This window comes from Gasterosteus aculeatus, chromosome 20 (assembly GCF_964276395.1).
Source record: "Gasterosteus aculeatus chromosome 20, fGasAcu3.hap1.1, whole genome shotgun sequence".
Lineage (NCBI taxonomy): Eukaryota > Metazoa > Chordata > Actinopteri > Perciformes > Gasterosteidae > Gasterosteus > Gasterosteus aculeatus.
Window position 1 is genome coordinate 7,896,414 of NC_135707.1, and position 16,869 is coordinate 7,913,282.

A 16,869-nucleotide genomic window follows, 5' to 3' on the forward strand; every position below is an offset into this window, starting at 1 on the left:
GTGAGCCGCTCGTGTGCTTTGTTTTTCAATGTGCTGATTTCTGAGCAGTGCACGGCCTACCAGCTCCTATTTCTGTGGCCCCCACCGCCCCCCTTTTGTTTTTTCTCTCACACTATGTGAGGACAACTTCCGCATTTTTTTTTTTTTTTTGTGACAACAAGAACAAGTACGTGACTGGTTGGAGATAAGACTCCAATGAAGACGTGGACGGCGGCTCCATAGCGAGCGGTCTGGTGACGGTTTGTGTGTGAGGAAAGTCCCCCCCCCCCCCCATCATTTCCAATCAGCTGCTAGTTCAGCATGACTAATGCAGAAATGACATGTATATCATTGTTCACGCAGGCTTTCAGTACACACATACAGTAATAACGACACACACGGGCTTATGCACGCTAGCTCACGCTTATCTTGTTGGCTGACACCATTTTGCTCTCTAACAATCTTAGCTAATTATAATTGTTAATTAATTCCCTGCCAGTGTCCTCATCAGGAGACTAATAACCTACATTTCCATCAATTAGACCTTCAACCCTTCGCTCCCGCTGCCGGTCTCTCCGTCCCACCACAATCCACCCCTTCGTCCCCCGCACCCGCCTGCTGCTCCCTCCTCCCGCAGATTGTCCCGTAGATCACGTGCACACATGGAATGTGATTAATTCTGTGTGTGTGTGTGTGTGTGGGTTTCTGTGTGTGTGCGTCGAGCCATCGAGTTGCGGGGTCGAAGGGATAATTGGACATTTTGGGAAATACACTTATTCACTTTCTTGCTGAGAGTTGTAGGAGGCCGATACCGTTCTCGTGTCTGTACAGTTACTATGAAGCTAGAGTAGCTGGTTAGCTTAGCTTAGCATAAAGGCTGCAAATGAGACATTGATTAGCACGTTGCATGACGTGTTTGTACAGTTGATTTGTGTGGGGATTATGTTGATCTGTGAGCTTTCAGAGGTGCTGGTGCTTCATGCTTAGCTAAGCCAACCAGCTGCTGCTTCTTACACACACCAGATGTGTTTTGTTCTCGGCAAGGAAACAAATAAGTGAATCCCCAAAAATGTTAAACTTTTTCTTTACAGCTTTGTTTGGGATTCATTAATGAAAGCGATACAAATATTAGAAAGATACACTGTTCCTGTGCCTCAGATAATACAACGCAGATGTTGATACAAACACGTGTGTGTGTGTGTGTGTCCTTGACAATGTGAGGGCGATCAATGGACAAACAGGTTTTCCCTCTAGGTGACCGTCTTCCCATCAGGCTTAGCTGACCTGGTTTCAGTGCACACTGGGGCTGCCTTGTCACGTCTCCGCTCTGATCTCAGGACCAATTGTAGACGCAATAAAAATGCTTTTAGCGGCTCCGTAGCAGAGAAAAGCTAACGGGGTTGTTTATTTCACAGGCCCGTTGATACTCAAGTCTTCTAAGCAGTCATTTCCGGTTCTAGTTGTCGGTTAATGCACCTCTGAAGCTCTCTTCTGTTTTCTTCCAGACGCCATTCTCTCTCTCTCTCTCGCTCTCTCCCCGTCCTTCCCTCCGTCCATCTGGCACTAGAGGAAGTGAGAGACAGTTGGCGCTCGCTTGTCCATACTGTAATGTTGGTGGCAAAAATGGCAGCTTCTGTCTCATCCGTCCTCCTTCCTGTACCTCCCTCACCCTCTCCTGAGAGAAGTAACCCAGATTTAAAAATGAATCGCTGCCTGTTCCCCTCAATCGCTCTTCTCTCTCTCTCTCTCTCTCTCTCTCCCTTCGTCTTCCTCGTCCTCTCTCTCTTTCTTTCTCTTGCTACATCTCTCATCTTCTTAGTAAAAACAGAGTCAATCTTGGAAAGAGAATACCACCTCTCTGTTTTGTCCTCCTCCTCACCCTGCCTCTGGGTTAACGGATATACACACCGCTTCCCTCTTCTATCTTTGGTCCATTGAAAACTTGAATCGCTTATTGCTTTGGCTTTTTTGTAAATTATTTTTATTTAATTTTATATTTTTGGCTGATTCTTTTTGACTAAAGCACCGTCTTCATCTGCTTTTTATTGAGATAGCCAGCTACAGGTGTGACACCTTACCCTTTCTTTTGAAGTGAGCCCAACAAGGAGAAGAAAGGGAGGAGGAAGAGAAGGAAGCTGTCCTTAAGTCAAGCTATTCCTCCAAAATCGCCCAAAATTCAGGTATTACAACTTTGTGTTTTTTTGCCATATGCACACATTTTCTGAATACATATTTCTTGCTTAAATTCATTTACAAGTTTCTGAGCACTGTTCCAACCTTCTCACCTTCTTCTTCCTACACCATTTTGACTGATTAGTTTCTGCTTCCTTTTTTTGAGAAACCATCATTTCATCAGATTTTCATCTGGCATGTTTTTTTTGTTTTTTTTGAATTGTTGTTATGGGCATATTTATTTATTCATTAAATCTCTTTGGGGGTTTCATTCCTTATTTAAGATGTGTGCAACTCTTGCCACAATCTCAGCAGATGATGTTTTGCTATTATACATCACGGGCATCACGTTCCCTGTAGACATGTACATATTATTCAGGTCCAAACTTTCCTTCTGAAATGGAACTCGTTGCTAATAGGGGCATGCTGGAAGCTGGAAGCGGACATAGAATACACGCTCTAATATGGGAGCAGTTTGGGGAGTTGTCGACATGGCAACAGGAGGCACAGTTGACATAATGACCAGGATGTGAGGTTGGTTTAGTCATCGCTGCCGAGGGGATAGAGATATAAGCGGCAGGGACATGTAGGTACAATGGACACGGGGTATTTAGGACAATCAGTGAGTTGCACTAATCGTTTAGCGTCTCCGAGTCTCTTAGGAGGGTTCTGTCTCCTTATTCCACGTCCTTCATTTAACCATTCTGTTCTCTATCACCCAACGCGTCACCATCCCTCTACTCCCTCCATCTTCTTCTGCACTTCCTGTTCTTTCTCGATCGTTCTCTCCATCACGCCCTCCTTCGCGGCGCCGTGCGTCCCACGTGCCATCATTACGACTCCTGTTGCTACCATGACCCATTCCAGTTCCCCCCCCCCCCTCCTCCTTCTTTTCCTCCCCTGTCATTGCTTCCTCCCCTCCCCTCTTCCTTGTTCAAGGTCTTTCGCCTGTATCGTAACTATACCCTCCTCACTGACTCTCATCCACCCCCCCCTCCTCCCCTTTATACTGTATCTTTCAGGCAACATGTCCATCCCGGTGTCCCCTCCCCCCTCCCTCGCCCCGTTGACACTGGCTTCTCCAGCATCGGCGACCTCCCCCGGTGTCTCCCCGCTGCCCTCGCCCCTCTCCCCTCCAGCCAGGGTGCCCGTGTTCCAGAGGAGGGGGGCGCTCAAACACAAGAGGATCGTGGAGGTGAAAGACCACCAGTTCACTGCCCGCTTCTTCAAACAGCCCACGTTCTGCAGCCACTGCACTGACTTCATCTGGTAACACACACACACACACACACAGCTGCACATTTACACAGATACCAACTTAGCGGTTCATAAGCCGCCGCCGCCGCCTCCTCACGCATCCCACTATACTCAGCCTGACTTTCTTTGCACTCCTTCTCTCTTAAACTAGCTGCAGCTGCCTGCTGGAGAACCGGCCTACCACACTGACCTGATCTGAGCACATGTCCTCACCTTCAGCCCACACAGTACAGCAGTTACTCGAGGAGCTTCATCACACACATGCAGACCCACGTATACACACGAGCCACATCTCAATTAGGACATTTTTGCCAGCAACAGTACGCATGCACATATACAGACACGCGCAGGCAGCCGCGGGGGAAGAATTATTTAGATGTTTAAGGTATTTCCCTTCCATAAAGATGTGGAACTCCAAAAATCCACCGAAGCACTGGTCTAAATGACTATTATTCTGGAGCATGAACAAAGCTCCAAAAATGCTGCATCTTACAATTCCCATAATGCAACTCATTGGAAACTTAAATTAGATCCTGCCCATTTGTGTTTGTTTTTCAGACCTAGCCAAGCTCCTGCAGTGCCAAAAAAGACATTATGGAATTAAAATTGGTGTACCGTAAATACCACAACAGCAGAATGCCTCATCAGAAAGCGTTGGAGGGTTCTGCTTTCAAAAATCCTCCCAAAAACCTTTGATAGTGAACATTTTTATTAAGTATAAGCAATGAAATTAACTCTTAAATCAACAAAACAAATTAAAACTCTAAAGTTGTATTTTAAAACACTTTCATAATCATTGGATAAATTGGAATTTGGAAAAGTGCATTTTTTAAAGCTGGTTTTTGAAGTATTTGAAGACACGTGGTTTTTAACCAGGCAAACAATTTACAGCTTAATAGCAGAATATGAAAACTATTCTAAAAAATAGTAGGCAATGCAAATAAAATCAAGTGAAAATACATCTAAAAACTATTAAATGGCCAATGCCTGAAAACGTTACTGAGATGGAGCACTTGAGTAAATGATTTCAGACATGCAAGCATTTGGGTTCAAGAATATCCATGCAAACAACCATGCAGTTAGCTGCTCTTTCCAGTGAAGCTGTGTGTGTGTGTGTGTGTGTGTGTGTGTGTGTGTGTGTGTGTGTGTGTGTGTGTGTGTGTGTGTGTGTGTGTGTGTGTGTTTGGACATATGCTGGTGCTGTATGTTGGACACAGGGCAGTGCATTTGCCAGTAGCCTCTGGGAGGCTTTCAGGACATTTCTCCAACTGTCTTGGCTGCATGCAGCACAGTTCAGAGTGAAAAAACTTCTTTCCTTCCCACAGAGTGTTAGAGCAGCAGCTCTCAATGTGGGAATTGTAGCCCTGGAGGCAATTGGTAGATTAATTAAAAGACTTAGAAACGATAGCAAGCATTTTTGAAGTGTAATTTTGTTGTATTTAGAGTCGTAAAGGGGTTTGGTTTGTGCCACGTGTGGCTCCTTCACCTATCATCAACATTTCAACTGTAATTGTCTAAGAGACATGAAGGTGTCGTAGTTCAGTGTGAGTCCCTGACCTGCTGCTCTCAATGGTCATACATCACCGATCAAAGGACACATCTAACAGGTATTTTATACAGCAGATGTTCACACTTGTTTTAGTAGAAGCACTGGTGTTACTAACCGTGACATATATAAGGGCTCTTTCTTGTTTTTATGGCACCTTTTTTTCAATTTGCATAGGTTTTCTAATGCATCATTAAACTTGAAATGCATTAAATTCCCTGTGATATCTGGCCAAGAAGCAACAGTAGCCGTCTGCTCCAAATCTATCTTTGGACCTCTAATGCTCTCTGCTGGTCGAAAAGCAGAACTGACCTGATACACTGAGGCTGCTGCAGACAGAGACTTGGGTTGCATGTTGATCAAGGATCGGATCACCCCGTGCAAAGCAATCTGTAGTTATTACCCAGACAAATGTTGAACGCATTTTAAATCAGTGATTAGGGTCAGTTTCCTGTGAACCTCTGGGAGCTCCGGCAGCATTGTGGAGAAGCTCTCAGGGGCATTTTGTTTGTCTGCCTTTCTAATGAAAACTTGATTCACAGCAGGCGAGCTGCTGAGTGGACACTTTGGTCAATCAATGGCTTTAATTATTCAATTAAAGCTCTAAGGAGACACTGGAAACTAGCCAACACAGCGGTTCTTAAAAGAGGAGAGTTGTGTTAGTGTAATGTGTGTGTGTGTGTGTGTGTGTGTGTGTGTGTGTGTATATGACAAGGATTGACACCACTTGACCTGGTCAGCAGTGTGGCTTAAAGATCCACAAATTTCACACACAATGGCTTTGTCTATCAAGTGGGTGTGCTTTTTGATGAGTCTCAACTTGTATTGTAACTTATCACATTGCAGCAGCACCATCTGTCTTGGCAGTGAAATCTACACTCTGCTGGCTTGGAAACAACGTATTCTTACTTTGTCTCTTAATCCATGTGCCTTTTTCCCTCAGGGGCATCGGCAAACAGGGATTCCAATGTCAAGGTAAAGACAAAACCAGTTATTCCTCCTTTTCTGCAGTAGATGTTCTCCTCTGTTAATTTCCCCGCTGGGTGTTGTTCTCTGTGTTTTTTCTTCCAGTTTGCAGTTTTGTGGTTCACAAAAGATGCCACGAGTTTGTGACCTTCACTTGCCCCGGCTCCGTGGCGGGCCCCAAACCCGATGTGAGCAGATGTGCCGTTTACTTTCACCTTCCTTTTGCTCCCTGCGTTCCGTTTCCGTCGAGGTTTAGCCCGTCGTCATCATAGCAGCCATCCTCTCCATGCCTGACGTGCATGACTCATCCGTCTATCCGTGCATCCCTCACATCAGGCCGCCTTGTCCCAACTGTGGCGTCTGCTCTCCTGTCATGTCGTCCTACCAAACCATTTGGAGATGGAGAGTGGAGGAGATGCAGGTGGAGCGGCTGATGACAGACAGAAGAGAGAGAGCAGATGACTGCTCGGCCTTCCTTTCTGTGATATTTTGAGGATTTCAGGGAGATTTGTCTCCTTGTTTTCTTCTTCACGGCAGCCATATTAAGTGTCTCGGAAATCAGGTCAAGGGGAGCATGTGTGTGTCAAAAAGAAAGGAAGAAAGAGTGACAAGGACACACACGGAGAGGAGAAACAGCGTGATGGCGTCTTTAAATAGCGCCTCAGAGGGAAAAACATTTTCGGAGAAGTTGGTGTGTGGAGAGCGGTGGGGTCTGATGAGCTGTGGAGAGATAAAAATGATTCATCCCTCTCTGCACAGCACACACACACAGGCACACAGCCTAGATGCACTCTCATTTATATGTCCTCTCCCAGTGGAGGAATCTAATTGGTTTGTCCATGAATACCCCACTCAACATCTCTCCACTAATCATACTCACGCGTTTACGTGTGTGAATGTCAGTGCGTTCCGCCATGGTCATGCTGTGTGTGTGTTTGTGTCTGTGTGTGTGTGTGTGTGTGTGTGTGTGTTTGTGTGTGTGTGTGTGTGTGTGTGTGTTTGTGTGTGTTTTCAATGCAGGTTTATCTGTGTTGTGTTTCAGGACCTGAAGACTCAACACATGTTTAAGGTGCAGACTTACTCCAGTCCCACCTTCTGCGACCACTGCGGCTCGCTTCTGTACGGCCTCATACACCAGGGCATGAAATGTGGCTGTGAGTTTCCCTACACACGCGCGGCAGCGTTTTCAGTCTGTGTGCGTTAGATAGTAATCAGTTCACACGTGTACATTATTGGGATTCGCCTCCATTCTGGGGAAATAAAGCTGCTCTAGAAAAAATTTGATTTTAAAATTTGGAGTTGACTTTGTTAAGTTTATGTATTGGGGTATTTGGGGAAATACACTTATTCCCTTCATTGCAGGGAATTAGATTAGGAGTTTGGGAACCAGCGGAGCCTCCACAAAGTGACTGTGTCTGGCAGAGGAATAGTCAAACACAACCTCCTGTAAAAATATTGAGTTTATTGCAACATTAGTGAGCTGTCGCGTTACTGAGAGACAATTTTGTTTCCTTTAGGACCCAAAGTAACACACGCAAGATATGTGTATACACAGCATATATATTTACTTGCTTTATTTAGCAGTCAATGTGATACATTTGATTTTTTGTTAACTTGCTATTGCCTGTCACCTATACATCAAACTTGTGTGTGTGTGTCTTTTTAACTGAGGTTGTGACATGAACGTCCATCGGCGATGTGAGACCAGTGTTCCCAGTCTCTGCGGTCAGGACCACACGGAGAAGAGAGGACGGATCCACCTTACCGTCAGAGGAGAGAAGGAGGACGTCTTTGTCACAGGTGAGAGGACCAGCTGGATCTCGGTCACTAAACCGAGTAGGAGGATCACACAGGTCACCAAGGATTTATCTGCTCCTCTTCCTTCTCTTCAGTGCGGGAGGCTCGTAACCTGATGCCCATGGATCCAAACGGCCTATCGGACCCGTACGTCAAACTGAAATTGATTCCAGACCCAAAGAGCCACAGCAAACAGAAGACCAAGACCATCCGCTCAACACTCAATCCCATCTGGAACGAGAGTTTCACCTTGTGAGTCCTCCTGAACTTTAATTCAAGACGGAAAATGTATTCGGTTCTTGGAATTACTGAGTCATAACAACAAGAACAAAAACTAAGAAGTATAATTCTTTATTTAAGGATTTTTACAATATTCAGGAGAATTTATATATTTGGAAATTGCCTTTGAAATCATGATCATCTTTAAAAGGTGAAACAGAAAAAAAGAACGTAGATTTCCTTGTATCTTTGTGTGAGACAACACCTTCGTTTTGTGTCTCCACAGCTCAGTGCGCGGCCCCCAGTGGGACAGGCGTCTCTCCGTGGAGGTATGGGACTGGGACCGCACGTCCAGGAACGATTTCATGGGAGCGCTGTCGTTCGGGGTGAGTGAGATCTTCAGGCGTCCCATCAGCGGCTGGTTCAAACTGCTGGCCCAAGATGAGGGAGAGTACTACAACATCCCCGTGCCCGACCCAGACCTGGAGGTAGGGAACGCACCTCGTTACGGCCGTCAGTCTCTACTAATGTGGACCAAAAGGTCGGTTTGGTAATGTTTTGACCGTGTTTATGACCATTCATCGCCAAGCCTTGGCCTTCATCAGCCTATAATTACCTACATCTATTATACAACAGCTGCCACCACTCGCACCGGGTCGTGATGTTGATCCCATTATATGTGAGAAAACAGGACGATTCATGCCTCACGTTGTAGCTGCCTAATTAGATAACAGATTAGATGTGCTCCACTCCCTCCTCGTTATTCTGTGTCTCCACCAGGGTGCAGGATTGTTCCGACTTGTCATCGAGAAACTAAGCTTGTCAAGTTTTTTGTGTCCTCCAGGAGCCTCAGTTGGACGGCACCACACCGTCCCTGCCTCATGCGCTCCCCGCCGCCGCGCTGTCCGAACCATTCCCAGCGGCTTTGTCCCCGAGCCCTTTGCCCCCCTGTCCACCGGTCCACGCCCTCGGCCCCGCCAAGGTCCAAGTGGGCATCCTCGACTTCAACTTCCTTATGGTGCTGGGCAAAGGCAGCTTCGGCAAGGTAAACTTCGGCAAGAGAGTGTCGCCTCCCGCTCGTACTGTTAAATCAAAGAGGCTGTTCATGAGTTGGCCAACAAAGATTGTTATTGGCTTTAATTGATTTGAAGGAGCTGACCTTCAAGTGGCATTTCACACAGCAGCTCGTGAGCGGAATATTCTTCCCCCACCAACACAGACACTCGTTGTGTCTCCTACTACTGCCACATGATTCATTTAACCCCTGGCTTCTTTTGTGTGGTCAGCAGTCGTGAGCTGTGGCTCGCTGGCTGGCTTCCCACGCGCCACACAGTCCTCCTGGAGGTGTCTCTGCTCCTCGTCTTCTCTTTCATTCCCCAGTAGATGAGGCATAATGAGAGAGAGGGTGTGAGTGAGTTTTGAGGCCTTCCTCCTCCTCTGATTCTCCCCTGTGCTGTTTCATAACTGTCAGAGGAGAGTCTACAGAGGACAAGAGGAATAGAATCAACTTACGTAATGTGAAGGAAAAAAAAAAAAAAAGCGAGACCCAAGAAAGGAGAGACCGACCCCGACAGACAAAGATAAAGAAGAGGGAAGGATTACTGTACTTTGGGAAATGACAAAATGACCACAAGGAAGTTGGGTAACAAGAAACAGGGAAAGTACATGATTGTGTTAATGAGATCCGGGATGTTCTGGAGGGGGATGAGTTCCATTTTCATGGGAACACGAATCAGAGCAAGAGACTAGATCGGGGGACGGGGCGGTCGCAGTTCACCAGTGGGACCGCACACACAGTCACACACACAGACACGCAGGCACACATTGACATGTGCAGCACACTGCACGAGCACCGTTGTGTAATCACATTGAATTCTGAAAATGACACCATGTCGTTTTCCCTGCTGGTGAAGTGAGATCCTCTGTTCCCGCTGGCCGGGGGACCGTCACAGCCGCTCTCCTGAAAGCTATGACATCCGACAGGGAGGACCAAACGTGCAGACTCCTCAACCTGCTCACTCATTTGTGGATGCCATGTGACAACTCTCTCATTATTTTTTGTCACCCTTCAACCCGTACATTCGTATTTTCCAATGCTGGTCACTTCAGTCTCGGCTTAGCGCGGCAATTGATACGATCCATTAAATGCACACACTACTGTAAATGTGCCTCAAAAGCACATCGTTCTTTTTGAAACAGCTGAACTAGTTGTCTCCTAACTGGAGCACCAAGTCTCTCATAACACAATGACCTAAAAAACAGCGACAGCATCACGGCACATGCGGGATTCCACCTGGAGAGGTGAGCTTGATGATTTGCACTGTGAACTACAAGAGGAATTTTCTAAAGTGAATTTTGAATGTAAAAAAAAAAAATCTCTTTTTAGCTGTGAGGATTGCGTTCAGCCGGTTTGAAGAATTCAAAATGCTCGGGATTGTTTTCATGTGACGGCAGCTGTCTCTGCTCTGCCTGTCTCGGTTCAGGTGCTGCTGGCGGAGGAGCGAGGCAGCGAGCGTCTGTTTGCCGTGAAAGTGTTGAAGAAAGACGTTCTCTTCCAGGACGAGGACACGGAGAGCGCCATGGTGGAGAGGAGGGTTCTGGCGCTTTCCTCTCGCCCTCACTTCCTCACATCTCTCTACTGCGCCTTCCAGACTGAGGTGTGTGTGTGTGTGTGTGTGTGTGTGTGTGTGTGTGTGTGTGTTGAGGGTATACAGGGCTGCTAAATGAACCACCCCTCTAAATCGTCCGTAAACCTGCCTGACATTCTGGCCTTGTAGTCCTCCCTGGAGTCGTTTCAATAAAGCCTGCCTGAAAATTTCAATTAATTTATTAACTAATTAGCTTGCTTTCTTTAATAAGGTCCTTGGTCCTGGAGGAGGTTTTAACAGATTGCTGTTTCATTTGTACAGGAGGTGATTATGTATGAGGAGTATGTACAGTGTATTCATGTGTGTATGGGGGGGGGGGCGCGGGGGGTATTTTGTTTTTGCAGGACCGTCTGTATTATGTGATGGAATACGTCAACGGAGGAGACCTGATGTTTCACATTCAGATAGTCGGCAAGTTCAAAGAGCCCCATGCAGCGTATGTAGTCGAAAAGCTCCCTTCTTTCACCTTAAAGAACAATGTTCATCTGCGGCGTCTCATTTCCTGCCTGCCTTTCATCCTCTGATGCTTTACATACACTCTCCTCTCTCAGCTCTGTTCATTATACCTGGAGACTCATGAAAAGTGATCAAATGTCATACCGGCCCTCTTCTCTTTCCCCCGGCTCTCTCCTCCCACTTAGCTCATCTTTTTTTTATCTACGTTTTCCCTCTTGTGGGCTTTTCATCTAATCAATAATCTTTGATCATCTGAAACTAATTCTTACCTTGTTGCTCATTCCCAGCCCTGCGTCTTTAATCCTTTCATCTACTTGGTTTCTTTCCCTTTCATCAACCTCTTGAATTTGCTCTCCTGTCTCCTCGCTAAAAAAAAACCTTGGACCATTTTCTAAAAGGGTAAAGCAACCAGTAGTGATCCATCTCCTCTCCGCCTGCAGGTTCTATGCAGCGGAGATAGCGGTCGGCCTCTTCTTCCTGCACAGCAAGGGCATCATCTACAGGTAGAGGAGTGAGCCCATCGTCTGACGCGGCCTGTGTTTTCGGTACTGTCACCCTCGCGTGATTCATACCCCGTGCGGTCCGTTTGCTCTTTCTCAGGGATCTAAAGCTGGATAACGTGCTGCTCGACAGCGAGGGCCACATAAAGATAGCCGACTTCGGGATGTGCAGGGAGGGCCTGATGGAGGGCGACACCACGCGCACCTTCTGCGGCACCCCTGACTACATCGCCCCCGAGGTACGCCGAGCCCTGCTCTCACATGGTGGTCTACTGAACTCCCCCCTCGTCTGTTCCTCCCCCCCCGCCTCCCCTCGTCTCGTCCCTCTTCGTCTGCTCGACCTCTTTGGCATTGCTGCGCGACGGCGGGACGCTGCGCTGAGGCTCCCCCTCGTCTCTGATTCGTCCTTTCTGACCTTGTCAGCATCTTTGAGAAATTAGCTGCACACGATTCAATTAGCGTTGGCCCGTGCCCGCGCGATGGGGACATGGAATTGACGTAATGATCGTCCTTCAGAGACGATTGGGTTTACCTTTCGCTTACTTGGGGTGAATGACTCCCTCGAGAGTAACAAAAAACCCTGCAACTTAATCTCAAAAGGATTTCATCGATGATGATGCAAATTTTTCCTCATTACCCTTTTGAAATGCTAAATTGTTCGCTGTATAATGTTTGACGTCTGTCCTGTGTGTGTGTGTGTGTGTGTGTGTGTGAATCCCTTTGTTCAGAAATCCTTAACAAACACCATCCAGACAGCGACTGAAGTAGGTATTCAGCTGGCTTGGTTTATGGACTTGTCGTTCTCGTAGCAGACGGACCCAGTAGAGGGGGAACGAGAAGGTGTGACTGTCTTTGATATCGTAAACCTTGCTATGGTACCCCTGGGTATTGACTCTGTTATGTAAACACCCATTGATTCTCCTCCATCTGCCATTTTGGGAGAGATACAATATATTTCCCCAGGGGCTGGCAATTGTTCCCTCGTATGCCGCCCCCCCCCCCCCCCGAGCCCCCCAAATCCAGAGTCACGTGTTGATTTATTTTTCCTGAGCTCATTCATACATTTACCCTCCCTAATACCACACTTTCCTCTCTCTCTCTTCGTGCGATGTAGCTGCACGTCCGCTTGGAGCCAACTGCTACGACGCCGTCTTTCTTTCTTCTTTATCTCCTCACTGCCGATCCCTTTGATCGTCTCTGATGTTTCTCTCCACCCCTTTCAGATCGTGGCCTACCAGCCCTATGATAAAGCAGTAGACTGGTGGTCCTATGGAGTTCTGCTGTATGAAATGCTGGCGGGACAGGTAACAATAGAGCCGTGTGCACAGAACCTTAAGCCTCCAGTGCTTCGTCCTTTGTAAGCTCTTCAAAGGACTCTCAAGAGAACTTTGATTTCAACATATTTGCTTTGAATTTTCCCACAGGTTACTCTCTTTTTTTTTTCTCCCTTTTCTCTCTTTTGCTTCCAGCCCCCATTCGATGGTATTGACGAGGAGGAGCTGTTTCAGTCCATCATGGAGCAGAGTGTGGTTTACCCCAAAAGTCTCACTCGTGAGGCTGTCTCCATCTGCAAGGGAGTAAGCTGACATTTTCCTGACTCGTGGACCTTTTAGCACAAAGACAGTTAAGACTACTGCAAATGTAATTCAGAAAGTCATAAATGACTTCATCTGCGATTTAAATAAATACTAAAACGGTTAAACATGCACATTTCCGAGTAATTCGAGTAATGGTGCATCATTTTAGGAAATGCGCTCATTTGCTGTCTCGCTGAGAGAGATGAGAAGAGCAATGCCGCTCTCACATGGGATCGAGCAGCCATTAACTTAGAGGCTTAGAGACTGGGAGGCAGAGCTGGCCAGACCGACTTTTTCACCTTCTCGTCCATGCTTTTTCCCAAGCTCCTGACGAAGCACCCGGCCAAGCGCCTGGGCGGAGGAGAGGATGCCCAGACCGAGATCAAGGAGCATCCATTCTTCCGCTGGATTGACTGGGACCGCCTGGAGAGACTGGAGATCCAGGCGCCCTTCAAGCCCAGAACTGTCAGTTAAACAGATGGACTAAAGACTCCGTAGACTCTTCTTTCTGTATTTCTTTCTTTCTTTTTATGTCATTCTCCTGGCCTGTTTCTCCCCCCCCCCTCTCTCTCTCTATCTCTCTCTCTCTCCAAGGACACTTTTAGGGAATTGTAGCTGTCACTTTCTTCCATCTGTCTCGTCTCTCTCAAACTCCCACACCTCCCCTCCTTTCCCAGCACGTCTTCCTCACTCAGACGTCCTCCTTGTGTTGGCCTTTTCTCCCCCTCTTCTTCTCCTCTCATCCCAAATGTCCGTGTCTCCCCCCCCCCCCCCCCCCCCCCCTCCCACTCTTTCCAGTTCCTGTCTCTTTGAATCTCTTTCATCCCCATTGATGGTTTTTCTCGAGTTGAGCTTTGAGCGCTCAGGAACAGACAGCCCAGTCATAACAGGCGGGACCCCCTGACCTCGGGGTCCCGCCTACGCCTGCTATATGTAAATTGTCCGCCATCATTAGCCCACCGCACGCCAATTTTTTTGGGCCCCGCTGGCCGAGAGTGAGATGTGCTTTGGGTGAGCTGAGTACGCTCGGAGGTTAGAGGCCAGACCCATTAGCCAAATGATATTCACATCATCGGGCACCGCGGCTGTCAAGGGGCAGCAAAGGAGACGTGAGCAGCCTTTTTTTTTTGTTCCACCGTAGGTGTGGAACAGAGTTCATTGGAGAGAAAACGAGGGTGTGGGTGAGAAAAAGAGATGCGTGGGTAGAGTCTTTTAATAATTGCGTTCTTTGTTTCAGGAGGAAGATAGTGGTGCGTATGCTCGATATCCGATATTTATCTGTGTGAAAGTGCACGCTGATGCTCTCCTCTTCTTCATCAGGGTGGAAGGAAAGGAGAAAACTTTGACAACTTCTTCACAGCAGCTCCGCCGGCACTCACTCCCTCCGACCCGGATGTGCTAGCGGCCATCGACCAGGAGGACTTCCAGGGCTTCACCTTCCAGAACCCCGACTTTGCCCCCTCGCCACTCACGGCGGTTTGAAAATGGCTTCCGAAGCTGCTCCGACAACGCCCTCTCGAGTGTTGTCCAAAATAGCCTGTTCGTCCCCGTGATAGTAGTTTTATCGAAAAAAATATCTTCAAAGATGAGAACTATTCAAGACATGTCTCGTAACCAAATTCTGACGTTTACAAGAAAAAGCCAAGACACCTTTATATTTAAGCACTCTTTGTTGGATGCATTATATATATATTGATAGTCACAGAATATGTTTTAGCCACGCAAACAAAGCCTGCGTAATACTATTGATTTTCATGTTAGAGGTTTTTGTACAGCCTGATTTCCAAAACCTGTTCGTTAAAATGTATACGAAAATCTTGAACATACAAATTCGTAGTGATACATACTAAATAAATACAGACTGCAACTGATGACGTCACTCTATTCAAAGTGAATGGGGACCTGCACCCCGTAAACACACTTTGTGAAGTCTAACGATGTAAAATAAACGTGTAATGATTTTTAACGAGAAATCAATGTTAACTTGTAAGAATAGAATACTAACCCTAACCCCCTCAAAAAATCCAACATGGCGGAGAGACGTTCACTCAAGAATCCGACATGGTCTGCCATGTTGTTCACTCAAGGGGCGGGGTTAACCACCGGCAGGTCGTAGGTATTGTTACGAATTTGTATGTTCAAGATTTTCGTATACATTTTTACGAACAGGTTTTGGAGATCACGTTGTTTTTTAAGACAACCCTTGACTCGATAAAAGAATACTGTAGTACGAACCTGAGAAAATGCATGCAGTGTTTTTAGAATGAATTGCTTTGACACACTAGATTTATGCAGCTATACATGCGTAAAGAAATTCATCTCAAACGTTCCCTGTGAGGATTAAAAATCGTTTAGTGACGTGAAAAGTGTTTTTTTCCTGAAACGGCTACACAGGTCACACAGCTGGTCAGTTGTTTCTTAGCAGGTTTATTCCAGTGGAATCGTGTGTCCTACACAGCACCCCAATGTGTCTTACTAAATATTCTTTCTGTGAGTGTTGACACTTTGAATACAAGTCAAACTGAGCGAGTGGCCTTTTTTTTTTTTTTTAACAGACTTTCTTTCGTTGGAAGAGCTCCGTCAGATAGTTCTGGCCCGGCTCGACCTCTGAATTTAACATCAGACCGATGACCTCAGTTGACGGTTAATGCAGCCCGCGGTGCCCCTCCGGCACTTATTCCTTCTCTGCCTGACTCTATTGTCACTGCCACGTTTCGGCCTGCGTGGCTTTTATTTCACATGTCTTTTCCATTATTTTCCACCGAGCTTTGCCGCTAACTGCGTTGCAATACAGAGTATCCGTGCTTATTGATGCCACCGTCGATCCACACCCAATTATGTAAATACAGTCTTTGAAAATAGACCTTTAATAATGTTTTCAAGATGCTTATACAGTTGCAAGTACTTCATCATTTTTGACGCGTGAGCCGTAAAGCTTTTTGCTGCGTTATGACGCACTCACAGCATTGATTAGGCATAATTAGAAGTCAGCCTCACTTGGACTGTTCAATACATGGAAAACTGATTAACCGCTATCTGAGCAGGGCAGGTGGCTGCAAACATACAGTTTAATAATCCCTTTCCAGCGCTCTTATCTCACAAACCAGCTGGTTGTTTCACACACAAATCTGTTTTCTTTGACTCATCTTCAGTCTTCTTCATTCTTCTTTTAAATTCTATGTCAACATATTGGTGATTACAATCATCTCTCATCCGGCGGGAATAACGCCTTGGCAGTTTTTCAATAAGTGCACATGTGTGTCCCTTTTTAAAATGGACAACTATAAAAGTTCATCTGATGGCTCGGCTCGGTTTGGCTTGAGGTCAAGTGTCACAAGTGTCTCAAGACGATGAACCAACCAATAATAAAACAAAAGAAAATACATGTGTCTGTCAGAGTGAACTTCAGTTTTTTTGTTTCTGCTGTAAATAAATAAAAATATTTTAAAAAATCATGAAACGATACCAGCAAAGTCTTTCATTCGGGTTGTGTGCGAGGCTGCCGAGGAACGAACATGCAGAGCCTCTCGCTTGGTCTCCTCCTCACGCCCCTGTGTCACGCTCGCTCACTTCCACACACGCTCACACCCAAAACTGCAATCTCAAGCATGTGCACGCGCACACACATACACTCGGACAGAGAAGATGCTGACCCCCCTCTATTTACTGTGATGCCGTAGTTGTCGAACCAGCAAAACCACCTCTCTGGCGTCTCTCCCTCCTCGTCTTCTGAAGCAGCCTCACACAGTCAC

At 46.5% G+C, this 16,869-nt stretch overlaps 1 protein-coding gene across 1 annotated transcript; it reads left to right on the forward strand.

Annotated features, from left to right (window-relative positions):
- Nucleotides 1-252: 252 nt before the first annotated feature.
- Nucleotides 253-16,571, forward strand: prkcg (protein kinase C, gamma). Its single transcript, XM_040164142.2, has 17 exons — nt 253-2,159; nt 3,174-3,420; nt 5,898-5,929; nt 6,026-6,108; nt 6,963-7,074; nt 7,592-7,720; nt 7,813-7,969; nt 8,223-8,424; nt 8,781-8,981; nt 10,420-10,593; nt 10,929-11,020; nt 11,481-11,543; nt 11,641-11,779; nt 12,764-12,844; nt 13,010-13,117; nt 13,442-13,582; nt 14,438-16,571. Exons 2-17 carry the CDS (start codon nt 3,179-3,181, stop codon nt 14,597-14,599), a joined length of 2,118 nt encoding a protein of 705 aa, XP_040020076.2. The 5' UTR covers nt 253-2,159; nt 3,174-3,178; the 3' UTR covers nt 14,600-16,571.
- The last annotated feature ends 298 nt before the right edge of the window (nt 16,572-16,869 follow it).